This window comes from Anopheles bellator, chromosome 1 (genome assembly GCF_943735745.2).
Source record: "Anopheles bellator chromosome 1, idAnoBellAS_SP24_06.2, whole genome shotgun sequence".
Lineage (NCBI taxonomy): Eukaryota > Metazoa > Arthropoda > Insecta > Diptera > Culicidae > Anopheles > Anopheles bellator.
The window spans coordinates 46,673,359-46,691,405 of NC_071285.1; the positions used below are offsets into that span (position 1 = coordinate 46,673,359).

An 18,047-nucleotide genomic window follows, 5' to 3' on the forward strand; every position below is an offset into this window, starting at 1 on the left:
ACAGTGGCCATTCGTGAACTTTTCAATCTAACAATTGTTCGATTCGATTTATTATTATTCGAATTCATTGTTTAAACTCACACAAATTTGATACACCCTGTCAATCTGTAAATAATGAAGCGCCATCTAGCGAACGATCATGCCACGATAATAGTGTGGAAACGAACCGAACAGTCTTCGCGCTTTTCCCTCAAAAGAACGGAAAATTTAAAAAATGCGACTGTTAAAACGAAATAACAACGAACTTTACTTTATTGTTTGCATTTGCTCGCTAATAGTTGACTTAAGTTTGTCATAATTTTGACTATAGCCCCTCGGTCGGCGCGGCGGCGGCTACGACGATGACGCGTTCCTGTTTCCGGGCAGAGCGAAATATTCTTCATCCGTTTTTTGCCTGTTGGCGGCTTTCCGTCGTACATTCAAAATCCATCATCATCATCGACGTTATTATTCATTCGCACGTTCTGCTCCGCACACAATATCGCGCCCCAATGGTGGCCGAAATAGATTACGCGGGAAAGGAAGCGAATTGTTTTGAAGTGGCCCGTGTTTGTGGCCGCTCAACAATGGCCACACTACTAACACGGAGCCGCGTGTCCGCACGTGTGAGTACACAGGATTTTGATTTGTTGTTCCCTAGTAGAAAATAAATATCATCACAACGGGGTTCATGTTATCTGTTCGTGTTGCTGGTGGCGACCGCGGTTGGCAACGTTTGGTGGTCAGGCTACAGTGACACCCATTTCTAGAGATCGGGTCCCACAGTCCCAATCACGCCTGCCACATATGCGCGCGCTGTTTACATTCTGCTACACTACTTCTCTCTCTCTCTCTCCTTTTCTCTCTAATCGACAGCGTCGGGCTGCGCGGCCCTACTTTGTGGCGCGAATTATCTAAGCTGAGTTCTAAGTTAATTATTCCTCTAAAAAACGCACACACACAGAGGAGGATGGCGGGTGGTTTATCTCGTTCATTCGATCACACGACACACGCGGCGCTCTTATCAATTGTTTGTTGGTAAATATATCTGCGCAGCGCAGGGATTGAAGATAAAAACTAATGCAAAATGGGGGGGTGGCTAAAATTCTAATCGAGTAAAAGCAAATGATGCGAGAATATCGTATCCCGAGCGGGCTATTAATGGGTTTGCAGTGGCGATGGATTTCAAAAAATACCTAACACAATAAACGATAATGATACTTTCACAGCACCGTCCGTCTGTCTGTCCGTTGGCCGGGGTCCGGTCCCCGGCCACGCGCGCATGGCTCACGGCAACAAAATTAGAAGATACACCTTCCTGCACGATGATCACGATTTAGCGTTTAAAAGCTGCCATCCTCCGACTGCTGCGAGTGGGAAGCGGTCATTGTGGCGGAGGATGACCTGGGCAGCTCACTGTCGAAGGGTGACGACGACGAGCTGCTTCCCTCGCCGCCGACAGACGACGTCGACGCCAACGACGGTGACGATGTTTCCATGCAGCTCTTGTTCCGATGTCGAACCGTAGTGCTGGACGGGCCTTTCGCGTGGTGGTTAAGCTCCGATTTGTTTTTCTCCAAATATCTAAAACGAGGTCGGAAACACGTAATTATGGCCATCCACCACGGTACCTGCAGCAGCATCAGTAACTGACCTTCTTCGCGCAATGGCCAGCAGCTGCTCCTTGCGGCGTTGCAGGATTTTCTCGCGCTCTTCTGGACTCTTGGAGAACCGATCACCGAACGGAACGGCCGTTTCTTCCGCACTGTCGTCACGCAGCAGCGTGTCGTAGCTGCCGAAAATTTTCGTTCCACGTTCCACCTCGTAACCGGCAGCCGTGGCCGTGGTGGCTGAGGTGTGCAGTGAGGACAGGGACGATACGGAACCCGACGACGAGCTGCTGACCGGTGATCGATCTTCACCACCACCGCCTACCGTTGCCGGATAGAACTGATCGTCATCGTCATCGACCTCTTCCTCGCCACGATACGCCGTCGGTGCCGGCGACGATGACGACGTGGTGGGCACCGGATTCTCCTGCTCCTCCTCATCGAACGGTGACGACCCGCCGGATGCGCCAGCTGCCGCAACCCCCGACGGAATCTGTAGCCGGCCCTCGAGAATGTTGTCGATCGTTACCTCGATCGAGCGCGACACCTGCAGATCACCGATCAGCACCGACAACGGGTAGCGCGGAAACATTTCCTGCACGTGCCGGGCCATGTTGCGCACCTGCGACGTGTGATTGGCGGCGGCCGCCGTCAGCGGTAGTGTATCGACGGGGCGCAGCATATTGTTGATGTGCGTCACTTCGACGGAAAAGTTCGGCAACCACGACACGTACCGTGAACCGTTGAAGTGGAAAAAGTGATTGTTGGCCGTACGACCACCACCGCCGACCGTGGCGTCCTCACGATCATCGATACGGATGTCGCCCGCGCCCAGCAGCAGCGGATTGCCGGCCCGTGGGCCACCTCCGTTCTGGTGGACGCTCAGTCCCAGCCGGCACGTCGGGCAGCTTGTGTCCTGCTCGAGCCACGATTGTAAACACGAGCTGCGCCCCAGAAAACAGAACGGAACGAATGTTTTAGTAGCACCGGAGAGACCGATCGCGGTCGGATTCGCTTACTTGTGGAACAGGTGACCGCACGGCAGCTTGCGGGCCGTTTCCATCTTCTCCCAGCAGATGGCACAGTTGTCCGAGTTGGCCTTCAGATCGTCGCCCGTCGCCAACGGATAGCTCTTCTCCATGTGGTTCAACACCCAGAGATAGTTGCGATGCTTCTTGATCTTGCGCTGGATCTCGTTGAACAGGTAGCGCAACTGCATGATGATCACCAGGCTGGCCATCGACAGGAAGATGTTGCTCCACAGCAGCATGTGGACGTGGTGAACCAGATCCACCACCAGCGCGGCCACTTCGAACGTTAGCTCGATGTAGTACGACACCGGTCCACGCTTATCCCACGAAATGGCTACAAAAGGAAAGGTGTGTGAGCAACAGAATCAATCACGAAGCACCGGTCCATTACTCACAGTCACTTCCGATGCGGCCCTGGCGCATATCGTGCAGGAACATCCCGTACCGTATCAGCACGTGCATCGTTCGTACCGCCAACAGAACGCACTGAGGGGAGAGAGAGAGAGAGAACCAAAACATTAACCAATCCCGCGCTGCTGACACAATTAATGTGGTGGGCGCAAAATTTGATGATCGCGATGATGCGCAATTGCACACCATATTCACCCATTGTTAATGATAGCGATCGTGCCCACTGTGTGTGTGGTCGCCGCGTCTTGCGCTCCATAAACGGCGTTACGGTTCGCTGTTTTCGGGAACCCACCACCGGCCGAAGGCCACCCCGCCAACACATTGCCCGGCAAGCGTGCGGCCATAAAATGGTTGCCCGGTGCCGGTGGCGTGATAGGAATTCGGTTGAGGTACACGCGTACGCACGCACGCGTTGCGGGTACACTCGTCGCAGGGTCTTTGTTTCGTGTGTCTTGATGGGCTGCGATTATGCGCACATGGCCGTGGCACGTGATTGCAACCGGTTGGGTTGTGGCAGGCGTGTAGATTTCGATTTCGAGTGGCGCAAGGTTCTTCTTCTTGAACACGCACCAGCAGCGCCGAGCGGGCGTCCCATTTTCTGGGCCCATTGTTTTTCTTTGCCTGATGGGGCCACCTGATGGGGCTCATGCTTTCCGAAACCCAGTAAAAAGAACCACCTTTCGTAGCCCACACAACCCAAATCCGGTCCCGGCGAATGACGTGTCCTTTAGAGCAACGAGCCCCGTGATTCACCAGCCGATTAGCGCAACAGGCAACGCCGTGTTCTCGATACAATATTGGTCATAACTCGCACACAACGTGGCCGTGGCTAGCGTCGCGCATTTGCATTCGCGAGTGCGAAAACGGCAAAGCGCTGCGTCGTGTTCTGGCTGCGTTGGGCGCGGGACGATGACCGACGATGATAATGATGGGCAGTACTGGCCGTGTAGCGATCGATTGAATTGCTTTCGAGTAGCGGTGGCCGCGGTCTATTTATAAACACACAGTGACATTGAGAAGCCCCCTAACCCTAACCTTCACCGGGCGCGGGTGTCTTCACCGTCACAGGTTTCTGGGTTACGATATTTACATGCGACCTTGCGGTGCGTTGCACCGCACGATGACCCTTTCTCATACATCTATCGTCGCCGTGACTCAGGTTGCCGAGCGGCTTCGAACATAATTCAAAATTGAAAACTGGCCTGTTCCTTTTCGTAACCACCCGAGGGTTTTGTATGGTGTCCGGCTTACCAAAAACCCACGGAAGCTTTGCACGCCGCGCGCCTGTGGTGACATCGCGGGTGCGCACCTAATGTGCGAGCTCCACGACACACCACGGATTACAGGTGTCGCAGCACGTCGTTCCACGGTGCGATTGGGGATTTGTTCCGCTGTTTTGTTACGTTTTGTTTAAGGTCCCTTCAATTAGCGGGCGGGCGGCCGCCCGCGCATAGCGTAGATAACAACCGCACCGTAGCGAGTGCGTGGTATGTGTACACCGTCCGGAATGGAATGTTTCGAAGCAACAAGGGCCAACAAAATTGGCCGTCTTCACGCGTGGAGAGTGTGTGGTTGAGCTATTAGAAGGTTTCGGCGGCCCAACGGACGGTGACACGCCTTGGCCCGGTGTATGGCCTTCACAAACAGCGCAACCCACCACCTAAAACAGCATGAAACAAAGCACAGTTAGAAATCTCGCCAGCGAATGCATAATTTTGGCAAACTCGCGCTGCGGGCGTTTGTGAGAGAATGAGTTGACTAGCGAAGGGGACTACCGATCTCAGTGCCACCATGGGCGAGATCACCTCAGATCGGCAATAAATATTCGGCGGATGAGATGCTGTGCGAAAAAACAGAAACGCTCTGTCCCTGCCACCGATCTGTGTCCGTTCGTGTGATGGGTGTGCGTTCCTTCCCTCGCTTGTCGCGCCACCACCGGGGCGGATGCTTATTTCCTTCTTTCCGGTGCAAGGCTCTCCGTTGCCCTCGCATGCGCCGAAGGTCTAGTTACGAAGCGTACGGCGCGCGACCTACTTCAGCGACAGTTCACCGCCAGCTCAGGGACGACGACGACGACCACGACGATATCGGCACGGGGTGGGCGTGTTGTTGTGGTGGAAAAAAAAAGAACAAAACCTTCCACGATCTCACGAGTGGAGATCGGGGGGATCGTCCACCGGGATCGTGGCCCACAGTTATGTTGTCCATGCCACTGTAACCCAGTTACCCAGCATCGCGCGCCCTCACGCGACCCCACGAGAACCACGCACGATCGTTACCGGGCGATCTTTTTGACCCTTTTTTTTCTTCTCTGAGCCCACGGGTCGTGGCTTGTCTTTTACGATTGTTTCTCAGTTCTCAGATCCGGAGGCCCGCCGTGTTTGCTGTGCCCGTCGGCCGCGTACTCACCTCCGCTGCCATGAAGGCGAACGTGTTGAAGCTACCGACGAACACACCGACACCGATCGAGATCACCACCATCAGGCCGGCGAGCGTGAGGATCACGACGAGCAGCGAGATCAGCCGGAAGTGCGACCATCCTGGAGTTGTCGGCGAGAAGGAAAGCTACAACGAAGAGAAGGGTGAAAAAAGAAAAATTGTAGGAAATGAATGCGAGGAGTTGAAAGACCTTCAGACTAGAGCTGCGCCTCGGTTGGAACTTTTCCAGGAGCGCCAAGTTCAACAATCTCTTCTTCACACGAAGCGCGCGCGCACGTAGCCGAGAACCGGAACACCCAAGGCCACCCAACTGGAACGAAGCATTGTGTGTGCAAATGTCAAGTATCCGGAGGCCGGTCCAACATCGTGTTACAAACCCCACACAAGTGCCATTCCCTGGTTTCTGAGCACGTCCAGAGGAACATCACCACTTCTGGCTGCTTTGCAAACTTGTCCAGGTTGGTTTTTTTAGCGATCGTTCCACGTTTACTACAAAAGGGCATATCGGACAGAATGTTGTTAAAATCGATCGCTATATGCGCGGCCCTGCCGCGGAGAGTCCTGCCTTTCCTGTTGTTAATTGGATCGACCACTTTTAAGACCCGACAATCTCTTCCTTATTGGCCGGATCGATCGATCGGATAATGCGGTATGCAACGTATCCCCAAGTCAGGCAGCAATCTTTCGCTTTCTTTCGCTTCCCCGGAACGAGCACGACGACGAAGCCTTTGCAAGTTTGCCCTGACATAATCCTCGCGCGCACGTAAGCCTCGAGAGGAATACAATCCGCAAGGTCTCTCGCCTCGGTGTGCGGTGCCTCGGACGCGATCATCGCGTGCGGCGACGAGTGTGGTTCTCCTTCGCCCGTTAGAATGTTCTAACCTTGTCTCAAGGCCATTGTGCGCGCGCGCCTACGAGCGCTAAAGGGTGAAGCTACACACACTCCGGCCAAAGGGGGCCTCATTCGAATCAACGGAGCGAAGTCCTGCGAATGCCCGCTAACGCTGACGGATTATGTCACAAATTGGCAAGCGTTGAAGGGTGAAAAGATGGATCGTTTCTTTTTGAGTAGGGCACTGTCCGGGCACGAAAAGCTATAGCGCTACAAACCACGTCATCTTCCACGAGCGCAAGGAACACCTGGAATGATTCTCAAGCAACAGATGATGGTCACATAATTCTATGATCCAATTTTGAGACAAAGCAGAGCCGATCGATTTAAGCAGTAAGTAAAATTTGTTAAACCAATTGAATGTTGGAGCCCTAACGAGTCGATTGATAGACAATGCAACGACATGACGCCTTCAATCAAGTGGCGAGAGCAGGGAATTTAATTAGTAACGTCTCCACATCTCCATAAGTTAATCCCGAGCTAATGCAACCCTCTGCGTCATCGGCACCTTCTCAGAGAAAAGGGGCCTGAACATAGTAAAATGGGCCCATCCATCGGCCAGCCATCTTTAGACACCGAGATTGTGTAGCGAAAATGGCGAAACAATCACTCGACATCGCGCCCGTGACACTTAACGCAGGCTCCGTCCCTGTCCTATCTAATTACAGCGTCTCATTCACCTACCCCCCCTCTGTCCCTGGCCGATGTATTGTGTTTACAGTTTATTAGATTAAAATACCCTAGCGTCACGGTGCGCCCGGCCGTAGATTGGCGCAGCAACAGCATCAATCACCAGTGAGTGGCGCACGGTCTGCCAGTCGCCATTATATGCTAATCCGTACGATATGGGGCGTTTTCTCACACAGTCTGCTACGCTCTCGGTGGCGCACCGCTCGGGGATTCTTTCCACTACGTCCTCTCTGTGCTGTTTGCTGTGCCAGGGAGCCCATTGGGAGATGCAGAAAGCAAGCAACCGACGTCGTGATCCTTTGAAACCCACTGTAGCACCACAAACCAAAGTGAAAGTGAACGGTTGACTCACTTCACTCACTTTCCTTCCGTGTAAAGAGTACACAGGGTACAACTAAAAAAAAAACACTTCAAAACCCAAGTATGATCGCGTACGTATGAACGGAAGAAGAAATTTGATAGCAAAAAAACGCTCGACCTGGCCTCACTCTGTAACCTTCCTGCTGGATGGCAACGGGGACGTCATCGACGGCGCTGCCGCCAATTATCGCCAAGTGGTCTCGCGCCGAACCCCCCCATCAAGTTTGGGGTTACTTAACCCGATCGGTCGGTCGGTCGGTCGGACGGTGATCCTCCTTTCTTCCGTCGTTCCGTAAGATCCTTCGAGAAACGTCAGTACAGGTCGCCCGATGTACGCGGCTCGCACTTTCGTCCGCGGCAACGTGTTGCGCTCTGCTTGTTAGCCTTCCAACGATCAGCATCCCGCTTGTTATACAATTAAATTGAAGTACTACCTCCGGAAAAGACACACACACTGGGAGGCCACAACAGCTTTCTAATGAGTCGGCCCTCTCAATTTCCCCGTTTGACGCGCAAACTGGCGCGCAATCTAAACAACGCAGGACAACGCGGGGCTAGTGCCCGCGACTTCAGTGTGCTCAAAAGTGTCCATCATTTGTCCGCAATTATTATGCGCACAATCCACCGCGCACGATACTTACGTACTCGAACCGATCTTTGCTCAGCTGCGACAGAAGGTGCAAGAATCCGAGGGCCGAAAACCATGACACCCATAGTATGACCTGCGTTCGGAAGACACAGATATTGGGGGAATATTAGTATTGGCCCTGGGTAACAGTTGGCTGAGGCCGCTTCTTACCTCGTACAGGTACTGCACGTTGACAACGCCGAACACGAAGATAAACTTGTAGAAGATAAAGTTCCAGAACTTGTCCTTCATGTGCTGCAAAAAAAACGGGAGAGATGATAGAAAGCACACGAGATAAGCACGTCGCGGTGTCGAAAATTCTCAATTAGCCGAACATGATGACACATCGCGCGCGATGGAAACGCCATGCTTTAATGCGTCGTTAACACTTCAAACACCACGACCACGTAAGTAGTAAGAATGGGCACACCACAAAAAAGGGGGTTCGCAAGTGATCGTCATATCATCGCGTGTCATGCTGTGAAACAAGGCGGTGAGTCAGCTACAGATGACCCAGGTACAGGTGTCGCCGGATGACGCTTCGTGGCCGAAAGGAAAAGTCATTTGCCAAAACTCTTCATCTTCTTGTCGCCATCGCACGCGCTTGATAGTGATACCGTTTTTTGGGACAATCATAAATTAAGAACCGCGTGCGAAAGAGGTGCCCCCGGAAGACGTCCCACTTCGTGGCGTTCAAATCTTGATGACGATCAACGCATTGCAAATTAAATCCGGACTTAGACTGTCACTCAGACAGTCACAAAAGATCCGTCGACTCTTTCTCCTGCGCCGGGAGCACCGGTGAATAGGAATTTATGCGAATGGGAGATTTTGGGGTCACCGCGAGAGTTAGCAAAACGGCGCCTCTTGCTAACTGATCATGCTTGGCGACGCTTTCGACAGCGCGCGCAGCCACCAGCAATCAATCAACACGATCGATCGGGGATCGATCGCCTTTGCAAACGTCATTATCGTCGGTCAGGCATAGACGCCGGGCGGACCGGTTTCGAACCACGGTGGCGCGCACAGCGCAAGGTCAAGCGCTACCAAAGAATGTTGCCCTTTTTCGGACGCTTTACTGCAGACTAGACCGACCGCGCGTGGTCTGCCTAAGAATAAACCACGCCGGTCGCGGGGTACCGGCCGGTTCTGTGCGCACACGCTGCTCTCCCCGTTAATGGCGGCGCGTTATTGGTGGGAGGCTACAACACGATTGCATTATCCGCTTGGCCCCGGTGCTGCTGGTCATTGGTTCTAAGGCGCACACTCGTCCCATAATCATAGGGTCTAATCCTATCTAATGGTAGAGGAGAACTCCGTGGCGGCATCCGGTCGGGCAACGAGCTGGTTAGTGGCGCCCTTACGCTGATAATAACTTGGGCCAATCTTAGACACGGCCGCGCGCTCTCGCTCCTCGACCGCGGCTTGACGTGATGGTCACCTGGTACGGCTTCCAACAGTTTCTTTCTTCGCCGCGTGCAAGGTCACCACTCGTGCCACACATCCTGTCGGAGGCTGTCAGAATGGCAACACCAGCCGGAGGCGTTCCTCTCCTGCTCTTACCTGTTGTTCGGATATCCGGAGCTCCCCGAAGACGAACTTCTGTATCGATTTACCGAGCAGTATCAGGCAGCAGTACGCGGTGTTGATTAAAGTCTGGAATCAGAGAACGGAGAAAACGAATGATAGCGTGCAGTATGACACGATCCCCTCAGGGACACGATATGGAGCGAAGTGACAAAAAACGGCTGCCCAAAGTGGGACGCGCGCGCGCGGCTCTAAAAGAGAAAGTTTGGCGCGAAACAGTTCCGCACACCACGCGCTCTTGCCGCAGACGCCGCGCACAATGTTGAATAAAAAAGCATAAAATATATTGCATTTGTGGTACAGTTTAAGTTTTTTTTGGGTTAACCCACCACCGGCCGATCGGTCGCTCACTGGGGATGCCTTTCACCGTTTAGGATGCCACGCAGCCAACAGTGATCTTCGGGCCATGCAAAACTCGTAAGGCTCGAGGCAAGCTCCTATCCTGTCGACCTGATCCTCAACTTTTGTGGTCGACGGTTTAAAATTGACATCCATTTTTAGAGAGGTCATAGAAAAAACTGCAATAAAACGTCATTCGGTGCTTCCATTTTGAAAGTCCACCAATCCGCCGAGTTCCGTCGAACGCCTTCTTCCATCGTACACCCGTCATTTTCTAACGACCGTTCCGATGGCCTTCAATCCGTAGCCACAGTTCACGTTACAATCGAGTGCAGCGGCCAAATTCTTGGCCATTTGCAGTGGGCCACTCCCGAAAGTTGCCGGTCTTTGCAAAGTGAAAAAGAACGGGGCGCAATCCACACTGACGCTTAGTGTGTCCGCCGTAACGAGACCGCAAACCATAAATATCCAAAAATTCATTCCATTCACGCCCTCTCCATTGTTTCACTGCCCTGCCCAGCGCGCTCCGTGTCAAGGTGGACACTTTGGGGGCCACTCGGCTCACAGGGGGGCGTTTTCCTCTCTTGTGCCATTTGTCAGCGTGCCGCGATCATTCCGCACGATCATTGGCGGTTGCCCCTTATAAGGCAACAAACGAACCTGAAAAAGCTTTACCGCTGCCCTAAACACGCGCGTTTTCATTATCCCCAATACACACCGGTCGGCCGAAATCGATTAATCACTCGGCGGAAGCGACCGATCAGCTGGCAAAACCGCCAGAGAAAAGTCAACCCACGCCAGTAAAAAGTTAAAAGCACAGGTTTAACCTGTTCCAAATGTCGCGATCGTGCGCACGGGCGATAGTCAAAAAGTTTAGCCTAAGCGAACCAAACGATGCTCACCGTGGAGCGGATCGTGCTCCGTCACTGTCGCTGAACTTGACAGTGAAACCGTGGCCGCGTAGGTTCAGCGAACAACAACAGCAAGCGGCCTCGGCAACGATGTGTGTTGGTCGGTAGCACCGCGCCGTTCGCTCGCGAGCAGCTGCTGCTTTCTATCGCTGTTATCCTCATAACTCATCAGTGGCCACCATCGGCTACGCGGCTCAGCTGTGGTTACCTTGAGCATGGAACCATCACCATCTCTCTCGGCGCATAATGTGTGTTAAAATGTGCAAACATCCATCATTGAAGCGATCGTCGAAAACACGATCGCGCGTGGGCTCCGGGTGGGTGGATACAGCACGAATAGAAAATAGCCACCGGTTGACAGCCCATCGTGTGGTTGTCATAAATAAAAATTCGACCACGCCGGGGAATCACGCACGCGCAAAGAAGGTTCTCTGCGCGAACACCCCGGGAACAAGCCCGGAGGCCACCGGAGAGCTCCGCGCGCCAAGGTCATCATGCCGGTGCCGGTGCCGTCGTCTGGCACGAGTGAACGAGCCACTGACGAAACTTCTTTTTTACCCCAAGCGTACAGGCGACCATCGATTCTTCAAGGAAGAGAAACGATACCGACGATAAGCGAAGAAGTAAAAACAAGTGGCACTAAACAAGTTTGCTCACCCCCAACTCGCGAATGCGGAAATCGGGTTCTGGTCGCCGCTTTTTGACGGGGGAAGGCCTCCGCCTGTTTCGTGTCGCACTTTTCGATAGTAGTAAATTACAATTGCACAAAGCCCACGGTCCGCGCCGCGATTCGTCTTGGAGACCACGATATTTTGCCAGCACGGCGCGGCACGGGATTCCGGAAGCGCGCGAACCGCAGTTTGAGCGTTTGCGTTGTCATTGAAAATTGTACTCCGCCAATTACGAGCCATTAGCATACACTCGGCGGTGGCGTCGACGGCGGTGATGGCAAGCACTGGTGGCCCCTTCGAAATTCGACCTTTGCCAGTAGGAACTGCCAAACCATCATACGCTGGCGATGCTACATCTTAAAAAGTAAAAGATTGCACCCGATTGCCTTACTTACCCAAATGCAAAACGGTTCCGTCGCCATAAACGACACCGTGTCCTTTAGGTAGGCACCGACCGTACGCGTGTCGTTTCCCGCCCACCGCTCGTCGTCGTCCTCCTCATCCTCCTCGTCAATAGACCCCCCGGCGTCTGTGCCATCGTCTGTCGACGGCGTGGCTACCGTGTCTCTGCGCAGCATCTGTCGCAGATCGGGTAAATCGGCCGCTGCCAGTATTTTCTCCTCGAGCGTTTCGATCTCCTGCACCGACAGCAGCGAAGGCCCGGCGGTCACGTCCAGTTTGCCACCGCCACCCGCGTCACCAACAATTGACGACGGCCCTTCAAGACTGGCGGCGGCGGCAGCGGCGGCCGCCTGGTGGCCTGTTGTGGATGCCGCTGCTGCTGCTGGGGATGCTGCTAGCGGTGACGATCCTACGATGCTCGTCCCGGTTCCGGACGGTGTCGTTATGTTAGCGTGCTGCCGCCAGTGGGGATCACTGGTCATGATGAGGGCATAGTAGAGGCACGCCGACATCATCAGCACCGTGATGCTGGTGTAGACGCGCACCGATGGCAGCGGAATGGACCCGTTCAGTGCGACCGGCATTTTGTGAGCTCTTGCTGTGCTGAACGCACAATACGTCACTATTCTCTCCCTTGTTCTGATCCGAGGTGTGCCTCCGAGAATTACGCACTATTGCCAACGGCTGGCCGCCATGAAAGTGTACTCCTGGAAAGAAAAGCGCATCAAGAAAACGTTAGTGAAGCGCCTGAAACACGATCCGATCGCCGACCACCGATCATCAGCCACCTTCCCCCTAGGAAATGTTTATCTAAAAGCGCCTCCGATGATTGATCGAACACCTTTTTTGAACGCCTTCGGACGCCATTTGTGGAATCCCATTAGCTAGGACCTTGGGCGATGGGAATAAGAGCATTCAGTCATCGTTCGCGGAACGCCACTCCTCGATCAACTATCCGTAGCAAGGAGCGATGTTTCCAAGTGATAAGCACATAAAGAAAGAGAATCATTTAGACTCACAGCGAAGGGGGCTACAGATCGTGGCCAACCGTGGTTTAAGATAAGGGACAAATGGTGTCAGCGACTAAGAAATAGTTAATCACACCTATTAGCGCGCCAGCAACACTGTCCGCCTGCAACAATCGTAGCACAACGGATTGAGAAACGAATCCGAAACACGGCGGCGGTAGCGCGGGGAATATCAACAACACTCTTCTCGATTTTTGGAGGTCTAAGATTACAAAGTAAATATTTTCGCGCTACTCACAACGCGAGTTGTATTTACAAAACTCGCTTCCGAAACCGTAAACAAATGTGGCATCGCGATGTACGTTCACTACGCATTTTCAGTAGAATAAACGAGCGTTTGGACCGGAAGCAGATTAGAATTGTTGATAGCTTGAAACGAGCGGGCCCACAATATTTACTCTAGACTCTTCGATCGAGCCAGCAGAACGAGCTAAATTTCACTGGACCAGTGCGGACCGTGCACGAAGTCGGACACAGCACTCGGCCAATGTAATGCGTTCAGCAGCTTCCTCGTTGATTATGATCGTCATTAAAGTGAGCAAGAAATCTTGCTGCACGAACGATTGCGATCACGGAGCAGTAGCCCCCATTTCAAACGGTGCCACAGCATTTGCTAAACTTATTCCCCGCTCGGTGAACTCCGTCATAAAACGGGCCACGGGCTAGGAAACGGGGCAACGGTCCAGACATGGCAGTCACGTAAGACGATCGCGATCACGTAATCCGGCTGGCTGAGAAAGGGGGTTTCTTCTGAGCGGCAACTTTCTTCCGGGGGATGGGGGAGACCGAGACCCGGAGTTCACAGGGCAGATAATTGCACATGCGGCCCTTTTGGCCACGGTGTCTACACACGGGGGTACAGCAACGGTACAACCGGTTTTAGTGCCGGGGCCTTTTCTTCAGATCGCAGGCCCGGTCGTTGCATCGTAACGGTGAAATTGAGCAGCTCTAGTAGTGCGCTTCACAGCCACGGCTTGTTGGTGGGCCAACAATTGAACCGGAAGATGCCGGATTGGTTGTGTTGTGACACCTGGTCGCGACTGAAACAACGTTTTTTCCGATAAGATAAGGCCTTCCTTGGCCTATAATCTGTGCCGAGCGAGTGTGGAGCGGAATTGGCTGCTCGTTACAGACAATTTACGCATTAAATTTCCCACATCGTCGATAAGACGAACGTGATCCTGGGAGGGCGACGGGGTACTTCTAGGTCCACACTTTAACCTTGAGTTTGGGAGGGGGTGGATCGTGCCACGTTGCTGATGAATTTAGTGCTCCATCAAATCAAGGAACGTCGCTGGCGCTCGACGAAGTCCGTGGTGCGTGTGCGGCAGACACATCGAGACATCCGCCCCGTTGGCGACGCAATTTCAGAACGATCCCCAAAATAGAATGATCAACACAACGGAGAGCTTCTCGTTTTCGGGTAGTTTCCCCACCGGGTGGCCACTGTTGAATCGATAGTGATTCCCGCTCCGTTACCGATCGGGTGATGAATTTTGACTGGCGGATTGTAACCCCATTCCGCCGATGGGGTCAAGAAGCGTAGCTTCTAATTTCGCAACCGCCCGCACGCTCGGCGATGTAAGGTCCCAAAAATAAACACTCTAAGCCGTGAGGGCAAGCTCCAAGTCGCGGTCCAATGTTTGCTAACTGGCGGCCGCCAATGCGGGGGCATCACATTGCCCTCGTTGTGTAGGTTCGTGGCGAGCGCAGAGCACATCGAACCCATCCGCAAATGGGGCTAAGAAAAGGTTGATAGGCAGCCCTCTTCAACAGCGCCGATTCAACGACGTACCCGACTATAGATCGGACTGTAATCGGACAACCACCCCCAAGTCGATGGCCTGCAAAAAGTAGGTCGGCTAGAAAGATAAAAAGTAGGTAAAGCTTGCTGTCACCTTACCTGTTCCGCCACGGATCTCGATCGAAACACAGAACACTGTGTTGGGTACGTATTCAAGCAGCTAACACGGCGGCAAAGGACGAACTTTCTCACTTTCCTAGCCTCACACCAAACTCCAAATCCTGATCCGGTTCTTGCACACTTTTGCGGCCCGCTGTTTGACAGTTCCGTTCTGCGGTTCCGGTCGTCCGGTGGTCGATTCTTCTTAGATCGTGCCTTCTGCTCACACTCGCTCACTGGTTCCCACTCTCGCTCGCGCGCATTGATTGATTCATCTCACCACCACGCGATGATACCCTTCTTTTTGACGGTCTGTTTTGATTGGGCCGTCTTTCTACGCTTCGGGGTTCCCTTGCGGTGATGCCATAATCTTTCCTTCACTGCTGCAAATGGAGAGACATATTTTACTGTGTTTACCCTCGACGATTGCACGTTCGATTGTCGCTAAAAGCAACAACACCCCGAAAGAGCTGCGCTTGTGGCCCACTGTACGGTAAAAGAAAACTGCACGATACGGAAATAGAACACCTAGCCGGCGCCGCGAGCGCAAGGTGCTGACGATGAAATGGCCAACTTCGCTCGCTCGTTCGCACTCTTCACAATCGGCACCTAGAACCTAGTTGTTATCATTAGACTTTGTTCGTCACATCTTACGCGATACCCGACACACACGTAGACACGGCGTACGAGAAAAACGGGCCCTGTTCGCCTCCTCCGATTCGCAGCGCCCAACGAGAGATCGTAGTAGCCTCCGTATGCCGCCGGGGAGGCGATTTTACGACCTTTTCGCGACCGCAACAGCAGTGTGCACACACTTCCGCCTTCTAGGGGCGGATGATGCTAAAAATTCGCACCGCAATTTTTAACACCCACAACCCACTCACACACTGCCACCGACGAGGGCACCTGCTTTCCGAACGCCTGCTTTCCGAACGTCTGCTTTCCGAACGCCTGCTTTCGAGAACTCGCGGCGGCGCTGGGAACGTTAAAATGTACGCGATTTTCTATCACAACACATCATCTGCTGCGAAAGCAATGCTGAGGTTCCACTGCACTTGGCGGCCGCCGCTACACGCTTACCTTTCTCTGCTCAAGGCACACAGGCACACGCGGGCACACGGTTCGAGCTCATGCTCTCCGCGGAAAAACAACACAACTCCAACCCTTTCGTCGCAAACTTTCAACTACGAATGAACGAAAACAGCTTTTGAATGAACGAAAACAGCTCCTTTGACAGCAGAAGCAGAAGTACATTTTGACATTTGACGCAACGTCACTCACAACAACGATAACGCTTGTAACGTATCGTAACGGCAATCGTTCCCAATGTGCTCCCGAAAGTTTTGCACAAAAGCCGTACTTCGCAATGCGCCAACGGGTAAAGGGATGAAAGAAGCTTCGATCTAAAAATCTCTTAAATGATAGTAACAACAACCGCATCGGCATCGGGCAATCCGTGCAAGAAAATTTCATCAGGCTAACCGGTGAAAATAGCCTTTCATATTTTGTTCAAATTTTGACATTTGTCAAAATCGCGCGGTGAGCTCCCCGCGTGAGTGACCGGAGACAGAAATTCAAACTGTTTTCACAGTATGTGACAAAAGTTCTAACGAGGAAGAAAAATGGCTTTATTCAAATTTCGAATACATTACCGGGCCATCCGCGCAGAGACCAGCAACCGAATCACTCGGTCAGAGTTCTTTCGCTCGCCTTTCTCAAATAATATAGGTTCTTGTTCGTTCTTTCAGTAGTATCATTACATAAAGTGTATCATCATATTGTATAATATTGTTTTCCGCGTTCTGCGTTGCGTGTGCTTCCACACACAGCGGGGACGACGGTACCCCCCCTCACAATCTTCCGCTAAAGTTCCGCATCTCGAGTTTTAATTTTCTCTTTTTTTGCTGAAAATCATCACATATGTTGTTTTATAATTGTTTTCAATACATTCGTTTTGCTGTTCGCCAGAGTTCAGTTAAGGTGTGCCTTGGTAGCTGCCACGACCCGTCCGCTGCTTTTCAGCCACGCTGTGTTCAGCCGCTATTTGTATATTGTATCAAACATCATCCCGGGTGTATAATCCTTCGCTCATCGCTCGCTACCTTATTCGATTGTGCCATTTTGGGTGTCACAGCACCCACCACACACTACCCTCCTTCTGTCGCACGGATTGTGTGTGTATTAAAACTTCGGGCCGCTACACACAATCTGTGATTGCACATAGAAAACAGAAAAAATGGTTGAAGAAAAAGCAAACAATCGCCAAACAAATGAATCGTGGTTATCGCCTGCCATCTTTCATTGTATGTGCGCGCCGGTACCGGGTTATCATTAGCCTTTTGTTATCCCTCCTCCCAAACGAGGGCGTTTTCATCCCATCTGCCGTTTTGCTAGTTAACTAGTTCAGTTCTTCGTACACACCACCCGCCCTGTTCCGGTTGTTTGCGTTGCATTTGTTACAAAAAATAGAACAATCAGTCATTCTGTGTTTGCATATATCTTTCCCTCACTTTCTCTCTCTGTGTCTCGTTCTTTTTTCTACTAATTGGTGACCCAGAACACCACGCAGGGGCAATATATTCGAGCATCTCGCAATCGAGCATGATCGCCTATCATCATCGTCATCACGACTCTTCAGCTACCGTTGGTTCATCTTTGATTAACTTTTGTTTGCAAAACCTAACCACTAGAGTATCCCCTCTCTCTCTCTTTTTCTCTCTCTGTGCAATTGTTATCTACTCAACGACAAAGTGATTTATTAGTTTTAACATCTATCTAGCACGTAAAAAGTAAGCAAAATAACACACCACACACAAAACGATTCGTTTAGTCAACATATCGATCCTCTAACGGGAAGCGGACAACACTACTATTGAGCTAGAGTGAAACAAATTAAACAAAATCTATCGAACAAAATATCCCGAGTGGCTGCGTGGGTGTGTGTTTGTGCAGCACACCACCACCCGTGGGAATTAAATAAATACGCCGTACACTAAACTCACGAGCAGCCCGTCCTGAGGGGGAGGGACACCACCACTAAAAGTAACGAATTAAAAATACTACCAAGAGACAAACTTAAAGAACGCGTCGTGCGCGTGTGTGCGTTTGCTGGGGATCGCTAGAATAAATAAGGACATCAGTGTGCCCGTGCTCCGGTGCTGTTACG

At 52.2% G+C, this 18,047-nt stretch overlaps 1 protein-coding gene across 1 annotated transcript; it reads right to left on the bottom strand.

Moving 5' to 3' along the window:
- Positions 1-255: 255 nt before the first annotated feature.
- On the bottom strand, positions 256-16,051 carry LOC131206729 (E3 ubiquitin-protein ligase AMFR-like). The gene is made up of 11 exons (XM_058199404.1): positions 15,962-16,051; positions 14,882-15,264; positions 11,944-12,657; positions 9,604-9,696; positions 8,212-8,295; positions 8,054-8,134; positions 5,441-5,596; positions 3,016-3,106; positions 2,609-2,954; positions 1,634-2,533; positions 256-1,563 (listed from the first exon to the last, which is right to left on the bottom strand). Exons 3-11 carry the CDS (start codon positions 12,532-12,534, stop codon positions 1,323-1,325), a joined length of 2,583 nt encoding a protein of 860 aa, XP_058055387.1. The 5' UTR covers positions 12,535-12,657; positions 14,882-15,264; positions 15,962-16,051; the 3' UTR covers positions 256-1,322.
- Between the last annotated feature and the right edge of the window lie 1,996 nt (positions 16,052-18,047).